At 40.9% G+C, this 16,089-nt stretch overlaps 1 protein-coding gene across 1 annotated transcript in view; it reads right to left on the reverse strand.

The window, feature by feature from the left end:
• Trpc5 (transient receptor potential cation channel subfamily C member 5) overlaps positions 1-16,089 on the reverse strand; it is a 286,364-nt gene that overhangs the window by 34,155 nt on the left and 236,120 nt on the right. The window contains exons 4-6 of the mRNA XM_021152996.2: positions 12,251-12,587; positions 10,056-10,195; positions 4,387-4,709 (exon numbers count right to left, since the gene is read on the reverse strand). Of these exons, the coding sequence (XP_021008655.1) occupies positions 4,387-4,709; positions 10,056-10,195; positions 12,251-12,587 (800 nt within the window). The remainder of the gene's footprint in view (positions 1-4,386; positions 4,710-10,055; positions 10,196-12,250; positions 12,588-16,089) is intronic.

Below are 16,089 nucleotides of genomic sequence, written 5' to 3' on the forward strand. Positions count from 1 at the left end.
TACATAGCTCCACAGAGCCACTTATCTTCCCATATTCCCGGTACAAGGGCGATTAGAGTCTATATGTCTGGGTTGTTATCATGGCTCTGCCACTTAGGATTTATGCAACTGGAAGTAGCTTGGTTAATTGCCTTGTGCCCTAATTTTCATACATACAATGGGTAATAATAAGACTGACTACCTCACGGCCAGGGCAGGAGGATAAAGTGTATTTGTTCACATAGACCTGATTTATAAGAGTACGTGGACTTCAGAGCATGCGCAACCACTAACTATTTTCATTACTACTATTGTTAAGCCATCTATCCTCATGTTCCTATGCTCCTTGTAGGTTTTTTGAGCCTCTATAAATTATTATTCATTTCTGTCTCTCGTACTACATAGTTGTGACAATAATACACCTGCTTCTTGTGTCTTCGGATTTTTATGTTGGCCAGTGAGATGGCTCAGCAGGTAAAGTTGCTTACCATCAAACCTGATGCTCTGAGTTCGATTCTCAGAACCTACACGGTAGAGAGAGAAAAGCTACTCCCGTGAGTTGTTCCGCAATACACTATGATACATGCTCACCCACACGTGTACACACATGAGTACAATACATAGGTGAAAAAAAGTTGACAGTTTTTGATATAGACACCTTTTATGTATGATCTTCATAGGTATTATTTGAATAGCTGCCCCACTGTCTACCTAGCAAGGACAAAGGCTATCTAACAAACTACCCAGGCTTTGCGTGAAAAATCAATGGCGTGCTTCATAATTTTCTGATAACACAGGACTGGGAAGGATAGCTAATAAATTGAAATGAAGAATCAAGATTAAGAAAGAAAGTCATCCTCTGACCGCTACACTCAGGCTGGGGCATGGGTGCCCCCATGCACCGCCCCCAACAAAATGTAATAAAAGAGATTTGAAAAGATTTCAACAGCAGAAGCAATAGGCTGAAATGAACAGATGGAATATAAGAGAGAACCATGTATAGCTTTGCTCTTCAACCAATTGTCCAAATGCTGGAGGAGCAATAGCAAAATAAGCCAAAGGGTTTTGCTGAAAACAGGCTTAAAGTGATCAGTAGAGTGGCAGAGCTGGACAGACAATTTGAGCCGCCTATGGGGTAGAAATAGAAGTAAATGATATCCAATTAAAAATAGGATTGCTTCACGTCTGTCCGTGTTGTAAATGGCTTCCCTGTAGAACTGGTGACTCTAGACAAGGTCAACCAAACTTCCCAACATTTATTTCCAAGTGATATGGTATAATATTTATATGATATGTTACCACTGAGAAACATCTGAGAGAAACTCCATAAGTTCCTCTTATATTATTTCTTATGGTTGCACTCATGTAAATTTATAATTATCTCCAGATTAAAAATGATAGTTATTGGGGCTGGCAAGATGGCTCAGTGGTTAAGAGTGCCAACTGCTCTTCCGAAGGTCCCGAGTTCAAGTCCCAGCAACCACATGGTGGCTCACAACCATCCCTAACAAAATCTGATGCCCTCTTCTGGAGTATCTGAGGACAGCTACAGTGTACTTACATATAATAAATAAATAAATCTTTAAAAAAAAGATAGTTATCACTGGTCTTCGATTTTGAATATCTTTAAGTCCTGGGCTGATGTATGGTTAAGTACAAACCTGCTTACGGTGGGAGTCTCAGTTTGGTGGGGACAGAGATAGGTGACTAAGATACAGCAGGTTACATATTATAGAAGACACGTGTTTACAATGCTGTAGGGCAACAGAAGAAATCTGCAGCTGAAAAGGGGTAAGAAAAGGTTTTAGAATGGGTGACACTTAAAATCTAGAAGGATGGAGAAGAGTTTTCCAAACTGGCTAGGTGGGTGTGATGGCTAGTCTTGGTGGTCACCTTGACACACCTGGAAAGAGGGAACCTCTTCGGGAGAATTGCCTCCATCAAATTGGCCTGTGGGCCTTTCTGTGCGGATATTTTACTGATCGCTAATTGATGTAGGAGGTTTTAGCCCACTGTGTGCTGTATCATCCCTAGGCACGAGGGCCTGGGTTATTTAAGGAAAGTTGTGGAACCTGAGTCTGGAACCAAGCCAGTAAGCAGCAGTTCCCCGTAGTTTCTGCTTCAGTTCTTGCCTCCAGGTTCCTTCCTTGAGTGACTGCACTGATTTCCATCAAGGATGGACTGGGACTTGGAGGTATAAGATAATATAAAGCTCTCCTTCTCCATGCTGTTTTTGGTCAGGACCATTTAATACAGCAACAGAAATCCAACTTCAACTGTGAGGACAGGCATTCCAGGCCGAGGACGTACTGCATTATGTTCAAGAACCATACAGCTGAGACAAGAAGCTTTTGTGTCTCTGGGGAGCAGAAAAATGACTATGAAGGATAAGTGTGTAGAGGCCTGTGTTCAAATTTCGGAGCCCCTGCATGATATGGTAAAAGTTGGGTTTATAGAGGAAAATGGTATAGACTGGAAAGGCGCGAAGCTGGGGTTGGTGAGATGATACTGGGATTTCGATAGAAGTTTCCACAGAGTGTGGAGGGACATTATTATGAGGGGAAACAGGACTGCAAGCAGGGAGACCAGTTAAGAGGCTGTTGCTATAGTCCTCAGGATTTAGGCCTGAACCTAAACAGTACTTCTCTCTGTCTCTCTGCTTCTCCATCTCTGTCTCTCTGTCTGTTTCTCCCTCGCCCCTCTCTCTCCCTCTCTCTCTTCTCTCCCTCTCCCCCCCCCCTCTCTCTGTGTTTTGTAGGAGCTTTAGAAAGTAAAACTGACAGGGTGAGTGGAAACACCCAGTATTTCATGAATAGTGTAAGCATGTCAGATGACTTGTAGGATTCTGGCTGCTGTCATCTAATGAGCTGAGGAATTAAAGGGAAAATAAGTTAGAGTGACTACGGAGATAAGTGATTTAGTCGCAGACAATCTATGTCTTGAGAAGCATGTAGAATAACTAGCCAAGTGTTTCTCTTTGTATGAGGTATCTAAACAAGCTCACACGAATGAATGTGAAGGTTATTAACATGAAGTGAAATAAGCCAGCCATACAAAAACTGTAAGATCTCCCTTATATATGGAATGTAAAAGAATTGACATTGTAGAACTACAGAGTGGAGTGGTAGTTATTAGAGGCTGAGAAGGAGTGGAAGGTGGGAGAGGTGGGAGACTTTGGACAACCAAAACAATGTTGCAGTTGGATAGGAGCAAGAAGGTCTGGTGATCTCTAATACAATAGGGAGACTACAGATTAGAGTAGCACATTGTACATTTCAGACTGGCTAGAAGAGATTCTGCTTGTTTCACCACAAAGGAACAAGAAAGGCTTTAGGTGCTGAGGATGCTAATTATCCAGATTTGACCATTGGACATGGTGTACATATATCAGAACTTCACATTATACCTCTAAGATTTGTGTATTTATATGTGAAATGATTAGTTTAATGACTAAGGATCATGATGAAGCTTTGGGTCTACAGAATGGATGTTAAGATGAACAAAGTAAAGGACACTGAAGTGGGGCTCCTAACCTAAGAGAATTGCATGAATCATCCTTTCTTTCTTTCTTCCTCCCTCTCTCCCTTCATAACTCCTTCCCTCTCTCCATCTCATCCTCCCTTCTTTTTGCTTTTGCTCTTTTGAGATGGGGTATCACTGTGCAGCCTAGGTGATTCTCAAACTCATGAATTTCCTAACTTGGCCTCCTGCATCCTGAGAGAATATAACATGTGCAACTACATCGAGTTGCTCTTTTTCTTTCTCTGTTCTATTCTCATTATCATTCTAAAGCCATTCAGGGGGTGGAAAAATTCCAAAGAAGCAGGTCTTTACAGTAGGAATGTGAAGCACAGAAATTACCTTTCTAGAAGTTGTGGTTTTCGGGGCAAAGAGCTGCCTTCTATACTGCAAATTGGAGCAGAGTCATTTCCAGCCACCACCACCCTCCAATCCTTAAGTCTAGTAGGCTAGCTGACTATAATTTTGCCTCAAGTCTGTCTTACTTTGCATGCAAAAGGGAGTTCATTAAGATACTTTTTGTCTTCTGTGCTTTGAGCTTGACTTACAGTAGTCAAGTTAATTTTGTAGCCATGAGTATCCTATGAATAGTCTTGTGCTTACACATCCTTCATGGCTACCACTCTTTGAGCACTACAAGAAATACTTAGAACTACCTTTTTAAAAATGGAATCACAGCATGGCTCTCTCTGTCTCTGTTAAATCTCTTTCTCTTCTAATGCTACTTTCCTATGTTGAAGGAAGAATTTTCTTCTATAACAGACCGTTTGGGTAGATCTGCAGATAGCTCTGTTCTCCCATGAAGAGATACTGATGAAGCTGTGCATGGAAAACAGAATAAAAAGGAAGACAGAATGAAAACAGAGGAAAGAGTGGTGCACATCTTACGTGGAGAAGGCGTTGTTCTGTTTTTCACATCGGATCCCCTTGCAGTTGTTAGGTTCATCAATAGCTCTGGTCTCATAGTAAAAGTAAAGCTGGTTCAGTCCGTTGGCAAAAGCCAGTAGTACTAGGCAGTAGATAAAGAGAAATTTGAGTATATCAAGCAGCATTCGTCCCAAAGAGATCTGCAGAGGCCCTAAATGGGAGTTGGCTGTGAACAAGGATATGAGACGCAAGGAACTTAAAATGTTGGATATTGCGAAGAGTGCTTCTGCAATCAGAGTCGGGTGCCACATTTCCCATTCTTCTCTTGGACGAGAACCATTATACTGGAAAAAAACACACACAAGTGCACAATATGAGAAGTACAGTGAGTATTTCCAAAAATCTCCCCTTTGCACCCTTCCACACACACAACATGTACTTTATACTCCACTTACATAAAATTATTCTTGCATGACACTGTTTGTCTTTTTGCCCCATTCAATCAGTACACAGTGCTAATAACGCTCTCCCTCCCACTCTTATCCAAATATATACCAAGCATATATACATAGCAGAAGGAATTTCAGAGCCATCATCTGCAGCAGCCACCTGTGGTTTATCAACAGACATTTTCTAACTGCGGGTTTACCAGATTGTTGTTGAGTATTTCTGAAAAGGAGCCATTGGGGTGCCCAAGCTAGTGGGTACCAAACTATTTTAACTTCTTAGTGAAATTTCAACTCAGACCTATACCTCAACCCCCCAGCTTGGCTTGAAACACACGGTTAATTTGAAGTTACTGAAGGATAATGGATAGAGGCAGCCTCCTGTGTTCATCCTCCAGGTTCTGCTGCTTGCAGTTTCAGGCTGATAGAGAGTCCTTAGGGAGCCTTTTCCTCAGAGATTTCTGCTGCATTTTTAGCAGTTTGTAATGTATTCTCCACCATTGCAAATGGCATGTCAACCTTCCAGGTAGCAAATTTAGTACTTCTCCACTTAGCAGCATATGGATGTATTTTGCTGTTTCTTTAACAACCTTACAAGTTAGAAAGGCCTTCTAGTGCAAATGAAGAAGCAGGAAGTTGAAGGAAAGGGAATAGCCAGATTTATAGAGTTGGTTGCCTATTTCCAGCCTCTTGAAGACCTCTGTCTTCTGGAATGTGAGGAATAGCCTCATGAATAAGTGGGAGATGGTGAGGACTGGACTTCGATTCGGAAATTATCACTTAAAACTGCCTGTACCCTTTACCTTCAGAATAAAAAAGGATAACACCATTCCCACCCACTGGACATGTTTGTGATTCAATATTTATCTGCACGACTGACTCTCTGTATTCCACAAGGAAGGATGGTATGGAAAAACAAGGAACTGATCCTTATCCTTCCCAAGGACATGATAGGTTTTGCCTGGAATTCAAGTTGAAGAACAACTACTTTGCTCTCTCATTTAAGCATCACAATTTCTCAGGACTGAATGTAAGCATCTTTCCTGAGAAAAAGTGTTGGGGGTCAAATTATCTTGTAGGCGCTTCTCAGTGTACTTCACTTCCAACAACCAAGAAAACTGATGGTGTTAAAATCACTTGTGTGTATCCAAGATTCTTCATTGTCAGAGGAATCAGAGAGACTGTGCCACATATGTGCTTCTGTTTCAGATACATGTTTTGGAGGCTGATCAGTTTTCTATAATCTTAGCCAAATTTCCCATACATTTCCATTTTTTCTTCAAAGGAAAGGAAACCCAAACCAGTTTTTTGCATCACTGTGAGGAAGTGGGTGGTATGCCTGGCTTACAAATAGAGGAACTGAAATCCAGAGTGGCTTGCTAAATACCATGCAACAAATTTGATGGCAGAGACAGAACTGAACTCCAGGTCCCTCAACATTAAGTCTAGCACTGCTTCCATGAAATGTCACTCAAATGGGAATTGATCTCACAACACAGATGTTACAAAGGTCAGTCCAAGTTTTGAGATCTATGTGAGAGATGGCAATTCTTTGCTGATAACCAAACAGAACCTATGTTTCAAAATGAGAATGAATCACAGTATAGTATTGATTTGACTTTCCATCCCCTCTCTCTACCACAGGGAAGTCTGTTGCCCACAGGATGGGAAATCTGGATGTGCAGAATCCTCAGAAGTGTGAAAGACAATTCTCATTGGACATCTCTAGTTTGCATCTTATAGCTCTGGGGAACTCCTTAGCAGATAGGTGATGGGTGTGGGGAATAAGGTTAGAGTTCATCTAGGATAGACATCAACACCAAGTGCCAGATAATGCATATGTTGGCTTTGTCAGCTGTAGGTCTCTGTCATAACTTAACACTCCCTTTGTAGCACTAAAGTGACCAAAGACAGTACATAGATGAATGGATGTGACATTGAGTCAAATTTGGTTCATAGACCAGAGCTTAATAACTCCTGATCTAGTACTGTAAATTTTAAACTGTATTTCTTAGACCCTCAGGGTTCAATGGAGACATCTAACGGCCATTGTGGGAGCCAAAGAAGCAGACTAGATGGCCCATTCTTTATGTCAAATTTAGCTCTTCGAGCTATATCATATACTGTAGTTCTTTGTAAGTCTCTGCTTGATGATATGTTTTCATGGAATCCAAAGCTTGAAAACCAATGGAGTTTAGTTTGCTTATTTATCAGAGGCAGGACTGAAACTCTGAGAGGTGGAAGGATTGGTTGGTGGTGATCAACCTCACAGGTGGGAACTTGGCCCCACATCTTTTCAAAGAGGTGTGAATTACATTCTGTTACTCCCAAATAAAAATCTGAAGATGGATCAGCTGACGTGGGGAACTCCATGATAGCAAGAACACGAAGAGATAATTATGTTTATAGTAAAGTAAATGTTGAAGAAATGCCCACATCTCAGCACAGTCTAGATCTAGTCTGTGTATTAATCAAGGTGAAGGAGGGATGGACCTAAGTGATATCCTAGAAGATGAAAGGCTAACTATTCCCCATTCAAAGGGTTACCTGTGGACACTGAGGGTCAGCCATATGTATAGTTGTTCTTTGGGTTACTTTGGTGAATGTCTTTTGGTTCGTGTTGCTTTAATCCCTGTGAGGAGGAGTATGTATTGTTAACTAATTCTACACTCTAAGAAGTAAAAAAAAACCAAAAACAAACAAAGAAAAAAACCTTGGATCCATGAAAGCAAGAGAACTTGAGTTCAGATCTCTACCACACATATAAAAGTCAAGTGCAATGGTACCACCCCACTGCTGGGGAGGAGGGTGGAAACAGGTGCATCCCAGGGCCCCCTGGTCAACCCATCTAACTGAAATGGTGAGTTCCAGTTTCAGTGAGAGACCATGTCTCAAAAAAGACGGTGGCGAGCCACTGAGGAAGACATTTAACAGCACTTGTTCACAATTATGTGTGAATATATCTATAGCCACACACAGTTACAATTAATTAATTAGTTAATTAATTAAGGAATTTTAAAGGCAAGTTCGTCTTATTTAATTTCCATATTGCCCTGGAACAACAGTGATTTGAAGTGTTCCAATGGGGGCCAGGGGGTGGGGAACACCTGTGGGGAACTTCCATCTCATTCTCCTAAGGGAATGTCTAAATTGGTTGCATTTTTGTGGAAGAGAGGACCACGAAATGAAGTTCTAGTTTGAAAGATCTAAATTCTTGGGGCTGGAGAGATGGATTAGAGGTTAAGACTGCTCACCACTCTTACTGTAGAGGATCTGCATTCAATTCCCAATACCCACATGGTGGCTCCTAACCATCTGTAACTCCAAGTTTAGGGGATGAGTCTGTCTCTTCGGGCCTTCATGAGCACTAAGCATATGTACACACATGCACACACACAAAAAATCCATACACATAAATATGTTTAAAAATCAAAAGTCTGCATGTGACATGTCTTGTTTGTGTTTTCTTTCAGTGTTAAGAGGCAGAATTTAGAAGCTTAGTTGAGTGGGTTTATTATACATTGATATGGAGAAGTATTTAGCTCTTTGGAAACCTCTCCAGTGAAATTAGGAAGATTATGTAATTAGCTGATTTTGAGCATCTGTAGACACATTTTAATACCCCAGACAAAAATAATTTTTTTCATCATTTATTCTAAACTTTTCTGGTTAAACAAAACCTAGTAAGTTCAAGATTGTTAAGTTATGGTGTCCCTACTTATAAAGGAAATTTAAAAATATAATATTTTATTAATTATTTTAAAAATATTCATAATGCACACAGTGCATTATTAAAAAGGAAAACTGTGATACTAGCCAGCAGAGTGCCAGGGGGACATGGAGTTAACCCAGGCAGGATCACCAGAGAGTCAAACATTTTCTTTCACTCGGCTTTTTCTTTTAAGAAAGTTGTAAGCATGTGTTAAATGGTCGACACACGTATAAGGCATACTCTTGGGCTCTTTTTCAAAAATGTTTCATGAATGCATTCAATATTCATGCTCTATATAACTCTCAAGGTCTTACAATTTATGCAATATGCATATTAGGGATGTAAAAATAAACGAAGTTGTTGGAGACTTGGGGGACAGCCATATTCCCATTCTAAAAGTCTTCAATGTGAAATTGAATACCAAAAGCACGACTGACTAGACATCTTGGGAAATGAATTGTCAGCCTTACCTTGTGGGGAAAAACTCAAAGCATGCTAGAAGGAGCATAGCCATGCCTTCTCTTATTAAATTACAGACCTAGATTCAGACCTGTGGTTACGCCTAGAAATAGTGGCCTGTGGAGAGGTACCTGGAACTTTACTCCACACTTGTCTCATTTTGCTTGGGGAAGGTCGTCTTACATGAGTTGTATCTCTGTTGATGAGACAACCAGACTGTACTTATTTACAGGTCTCATTAAAATTGAAACTGTGCATATTTAAAAATAATTTTCAGAATAATTCAAGGTGCTTATGTATGGGGAAAGTATCAAGATGACAGGGTATGCTCAGTATAGACATTTTCTGAACTGGTAGGGGGATGTAGGGTGAGTGATAATAAAAATTTGTGTATATTTTAACAAATTGAAAAATTATCCTGACAGAAGACAAAGAAGAAAGCAGAGGTTCTTGTAGGTGAACCCATGTGTTGTACAGTTTCTGGGGTTCTGCTGCTTGTTATACAAAGAATGGGTGGGGAAGTGGGAATGTTGGCTCCGTGAAACAATGGCTCAGAAGGTAAAGGAGAGGGGACACTATTTGTACTACAGAGAGGAACCAGTTTTGTCCTGTGTATCTCCAAGGGGAGGAGTGCTTACCAATGGCTACAGCAGGGAAAATATTTGTCAAATATAAAATAACTGATTTTTACTAAAGTGATAACGGGTAAGAGGCTTTTTGGAGGTAGTGCATTTAGGGAATTTACATTTTCTACCCCGTGTGAGCATTAGTATGCCATCTTCTTCGAAGGAATGTTATAGATGTTTAAGCACTGAAGGCTGAAGACAACTTTACCCTGAGAGTCTGAGAAACTTAAGGATTCCTCTGGAAAAAGAATGTTCCTTTCTTCACTGGATTTGCATAAGTTGATACTACTTACACACTACTGAAAAAGGTCTCTGTAGTATTTCCTAGAATAGATGGGACACTCAATAGTTTTCCCCATAAACTCTTTCTGCGCACAGTGCAAAAGTTTATTGACATAACACAGCCAAAATAACAGGGGAAGAAAGATGGTAGACATCCCATTTTACCTTGACATAGGCCACGATCTTCAAGGAAATAGTTGCCAGGTAGAGGGAGTTCATTGCAAAATCCATCAGGTTCCACCAATCATGGATGTATTCCGTGAATCCACCATCCCACATTTCCTTTATCTCCCCCCAAATGAAACCTAAAGAATGGAGGCAGTAAGTTTATTTCTATATCAAGGCAGTGTTGAACATCACCACAGGAGTCCCCCAAATGAATAAAGATGAGAGGCATGAATCAATGAACTGGGCCAAACGGGTAAGAGATCTCTTACCTTTCTTTCTTTGGCTACCTCATCTCCAAATCTTGAAAAAAAAAGCTAGTATGTTTTTCACTTTTCTGAGCACCCCTCACTTTTGTTTTTCAAACATAAATCATAATTTGCCTTCGATATTCCTAACCATTCTTCTCACCTCTCTCTCCTCGCTCCTTTTCCCTTCTATCCCTGGTAGCCCCCTTTCGAATTTCATGTCACATATGTTCTATTTTCTTTTCTCTACCTCATGGTCTTTTTCTACTTTTATACCCCGCATTCAGTCACACTAATATAAGAAAGCATGAAGTGTTTGCCTTTCTCAGACTACGTAACCTTGTTCAATTTAATATTTTCTGGATCCATCCAGTTTCCTGCATGTTTCACAATTTGCCTATTCCTTACAATGGAACAAACTACCATTGTGTATATGGACCCTGTCTTCATTACTCAGCCATTTTTTTTTTTTTGTGGGCATCTAGGCTGTTTCCATTTCCTTGTTATTGACAATAGTGCAGCAAGAAACACCGATGTGCAAGTGCCTCTGTGGTGGGATATTGGGTCCTTTGGATACCTGACCCAGGAATAGCATAGTTTTATGAGGATCCCATCACACTGATTTCCACATTGCCTGGAGAAATCTTTCCCAAGCAGTGAATGATGTGTCTTTTTCCCCCATACCTAGCATCACTTACTTTCTTGATGCTAGCCATTCTGACTAGGATGAGATAAAATTTTGAAGTAGTTTTAATTTCCGTTCCCCTGATGGTGATAAGTACTCCCTAAACTATTTATTTTTCACTTTGTTCTTCATAATTTGAGACTGTTGTGGTTTTCGCTTAAGCTTTAATTTAGCTACTGAAATTTTAGGCACTGGATTTTTCACTCTTCCCATTTTGGAGTGTAGTAAATTGACTTTGTCAGTATTGTTCTACCATCATTATTTTTCTCTGGGTGCTAAGGAGAAAAGCTCTTCCTGGGTTTTGATGTACTGACCAGGGATCACATTGCCAGATGTAACTACTTAAGTTATGCATTGTGACCCCAAATAATCCAGGATCTATTTTCTCTCTTCTCCTCATGTGTGTGTATGTGTGTGTGTGTGTGTGTGTGTGTGTGTGNGNGNGNGAGAGAGAGAGAGAGAGAGAGAGAGAGAGAGAGAGAGAGAGAGAACTTTTGCCTAATGACAGAGATGTTTCAGTAAAGCTATGTGGCTATGGTCAAGGCCATCAATTACCAGACTTTAAGTATGGATCACTTAGGGATACTGTTAGATTCTAGACTCAGGGTAAGACTTAAGATGTCAATGATAAAATCCCAAATCATGCTCAAAATGCTAGCTTGAGGTTCAGAGTTTGAGTCACATAGACTTAGAAGATGGCATGTACTGGAGAGTTCAGTGTCATCTGATTATGTCTGAAGATCACAGGGAGATCAACTTTTACCATGGTCAGAGTGAATTTCTCAGTTATTTCTTCTGACTGAGGGATCAGTATTCAAAAAGTACACAGAACCTGAACTAGGATTCTATGAAATAGACACAAACACAATAAATCAGCAGAATCCATGTGCTGCCTGGTTATAGCAAAGGGTGTTTTAAATAGAATACTCAGTGCTTGCCCTGTCTAGTTTCCTTGAAGCCTATAGTGACTGACACAAAGCTTTCTCCCCTAAGCCAACTGACACCCATTTTTTTTTTTTTTACAATCCTAAAAGATGTTAGGTGAGCAGATGCAAAATCTGAGAATATGCTTATTTTACAATGGCTTATGCATAATTGAGTGATCAGAACCTAGGATAGAAGGAACCACATTTCTTAGATTCTCAATACAGGCTAGTAGAGGGGTCTTTAGTCAGAGCTACATGTTCCACTGAATGCATGTCCAGTGGTTTTTAAAGTGGGACTAGAAGACAGCATAGTCATTATTGTTCTGTTTCACTTACCTAGAACCCAAGGCAGTATCATCCATTCCACAACAGTTGGGGGAGGTCCTTGAACATGGAGGTCTGTTCTGACGATATGTTGAGAAGCCAGGAGAAGCATGAAGAGGAAGGTCAGATAGGATGCTGTGTGGCAGATGAACTTGATAAAGGGTTTCTTGATGAAAAGCCCAAGGTTGCTTCTAGGGGAGATCAGATAGGCTATGGACAGCATAGGAAACAGGAATCCAATGGTCATGCAGGTCAGAAGCTTGACTACCCAGTGTTTTCTCCGCCATCCAGGGAAGCCATCGTACCACAAGGTGGCCAGCAATTGTTGGCAGTTTGGCTGAGCGACAAACTGGGAAAAGAAAAGAACAAGTGAGGCACCAGAGATCAGCCCAGGACAAAGTCAATGCTCATAATACTTCTATTCACAGTCTTCTCCAGCAAAAGCCTGTGTGACACAGAGAAGATAGAGTCATTAAAAGCACATTGAAAAATCGAGCTCGCCAGGTCCATTCCTGATGGGCTGAGACTCCCTAAGGTATAGAAGGATTGAGCCTGGATATCAGTTTTCCCTGGGAATATATGTGCATCTCAGTTGAGAAGGCTGAGGATTTTTATTTCAGGCTGATTTACTTCTATTCATTCCCTTAGCCTACATGAGGTCACTGTCAAGTGTACAGTTGGTTGGGGGAAACACAAACTGCCAGAGAATAAACTCTGCCTGTGGCTATGGTTTGAAATGGAAATTAGTTCCCTTTTTGATTTTTGCCTTTTTCCCATTTTGTTTTGAGTATCACTTGGCTGGTTTGCAATAAATAAGGTTGCTACTCTGCTATCTATCTAATATCCATTCTAGCCGATACATACAACACAGGAAAAATATTTGGGGGTCAACACTATAATATTGTATACTAACCCAGCTGGGGTTTGACTTAAGGCAATTTACAAAGTGTCAGTGATTAATAATTAAGGAATAATCAGCAATGCAAGTCACCCTCCAGCTGCTACTTCCTGGTAAGTGAGTCAATAGGGAGCTCAGCTGTCAACCATGATTTGAAATACTGCCTACATTTGACTATTCAAGCTTCCCGGGGGACAGATGAACATAGCTATATCATGTAGCATACTAATACAAAGGACAGAAACCTCTTCCATCATTTACCTAACACCTAAGGCAACTATCTCAACTTTCTTATTACATTTACAACGACCAGAAAGTCTCAATCAAGTCATTCTTCTCCTTAGTCTACTCCATGGGTAGACTATATTTCTCAGTATCCCTGGCCATGTGACTAAGTTCTCATTAACCAAATAGGAAGAGAAATGATGTGCAGCAGTTCCAGGAGTAGCCCATAGAAGTGTTCCATGAGTGTTCCTCTGTGGCTATACTCCATCTGGGGAGTTTTTGAGAGCCCATGCCCCTTAATATCCTCAAGGAAGAGAACTATTCTGCTGACCAAGAATATTTACCTTGAGATAAACTCATGAGAAGATTCTATAGCTTTTAAGCCACCATATGCTTTTAGGTTTAAAGCAGTTGGAAATTAGGAAACTGAAAAAATAATCTCTATGACTTAAAAAGATGGCTCAGTGTTTAAGATCCTCTTGCAGAGGATGCAGGTCAGTTCTAAGGAACCACTTGGTAGCTGACAACCATTTGTAACACACCAGTTCCAGAGGATCCAATGTCTCCTTCTCACCTCTATGAACACAGACACACATGTGGCACACATACATTCACAAAGGCAAAACCATCACACACACACACACACACACACACACACACACACACACTATACCAAAGTATTTTCTTTTTTCATAAAACTTTTATTATTATTTTATATTTTTTAGATATTTTCTTTACATTTAAAATGTTATCCCCTTTCCTAGTTTCCCCTCTGAAAATCCTCTATCCCTTCCCCCTCCCCCTGCTCCCCAACCCACCCACTCCCATTCCCGGTCCTGGCATTCCCCTATACTGGGGCATAGAGCCTTCACAGGATCAAGGGCCTCTCCTCCCATTGAAGCCCCACAAGGTCATCCTCTGCTACATATACAGCTAGAGCTACAAGTTCCACCCTGTGTTTTCTTTGATTGGTGGTATAGTTCCAAGGAGCTCTGGGGCACTGGTTAGTTCATACTGATGTTCCTCCTATGGGGCTTCAGACCCCTTCAGCTCCCTGGGTACTTTCTCTGGCTCCTTCATTGGGGACTTTGTGCTCTGTCCAATGGATGACTGTGAGCATCCACTTCTGTATTTGCCAGGCATTGGTCCAAAATATTTTCTAATTTGTAAAATATTTTTATCCTCTGAATTCATTGTCCTTTCCACAAATTCATATGCAAATCATACAGATCCTTTTTATTTCTAGTGTACTGGCTAGTTTTGTGTCAACTTGACACAAGTTAGAGTTATCACAGGGAAAGGAGCTTCCCTTGAGGAAATTCGTCCATGAGATCCATCTGTAAGCATTTTCTCAATTAGTGATCAAGGGTGGGAGGGCCCATTGTGAGTGGTGCCATCCCTGGGCTGGTAGTCTTGGTTCTATAAGAAAGCAAGCTGAGCAAGCCAGGGGAAGCGAGTCAGAATGCAGCACTTCTCCATGGCCTCTGCATCAGCCCCTGCCGCCAAGTTCCTGCCTGGTATGAGTTCCTATCCTGACTTCCTTTGGTGATGAACAGCAATGTGGAGGTGTAAGCTGAATAAACCCTTTCCTCCCCAACTTGCTTCTTAGTCATGATGTACGTGCAGGAATAGAAACCTTGACTAAGACACTAGGCATCACAGACTATGCCAAAGAAGCCCAAGAAGATATAGGGAAGCTGAAGGGGAAAGCTAAATCTCAGATGCAATGAAAAAAAAAAAAAAGAAAAGAAATAAGACAACTGAGAGTATCAAGTCTACTGAGGAAAACAGATGTATAAAGAGTAGGATGCTTTTTTTAAAAAAAAAAGGTTTTACAGTTTAGAGTCCTCTCCTTAGAAATATGCCTCATCATAGCAGATAAAGTTGTCTCAGAATCGTTTTTCCATTTTTTGTTAGATGATTTCTTCATTTATATTTCAAATGCTATCCCCTTTTCTAGTTTCCTCTCCAAAAATCGCCTATACCCTCCCCCATCCCCCTGCTCACCAACCCACCCACTCCCACTTCCTGGCCCTGGCATTCCCCTATACTGGGGCATAGAATCTTTGCAAGACCAAGGGCCACTCCTCCAATTGATGGCCGACTAGGCCATCCTCTGCTACATATGCAACTAGAGACACAGCTCTGGGGCTACTGGTTAGTTTATATTGTTGTTCCTCCCATAGAGCTGCAGACCCCTTTAGCTCCTTGGGTACTTTCTCTAGCTCATTCATTAGGGACCCTGTGTTCCATCCAATAGATGACTGTGACTCTTGTTTTTGCCAGGCACTGGCATAGCCTCACAGGAGACAACTATATCAGGGTCCTGCCAGCAAAATCTTGTTGGTATATACAATAGTATTTGGGTTTGGTGGCAGATTATGGGATGGATCCCCAGGTGGGGCAGTCTCTGGATGGTCCTTCCTTCAGTCTTGGTTCCAAACTTTGTCTCTGTAACTCCTTCCATGGGTATTTTGTTCCCCATTCCAAGAAGGAACGAAGAATCCACACTTTAGTCTTCCTTCTTGAGTTTCATGAGTTTTGCAAATTGTATCTTGGGTATTTTAAGTTTCTGGGCTAATATCCCCTTATCAGTGAGTGCATTTCAGTGTGTTCTTTTGTGATTGGGTTACCTCACCTAGGATGATATCCTCCAGATACATCCATTTGCCTAAGAATTTCATAAATTCATTGTTTTTAATAACTGAGTAGTACTCCATTGTGTAAA

This window comes from Mus caroli, chromosome X, assembly GCF_900094665.2.
Source record: "Mus caroli chromosome X, CAROLI_EIJ_v1.1, whole genome shotgun sequence".
NCBI classification, from domain to species: domain Eukaryota; kingdom Metazoa; phylum Chordata; class Mammalia; order Rodentia; family Muridae; genus Mus; species Mus caroli.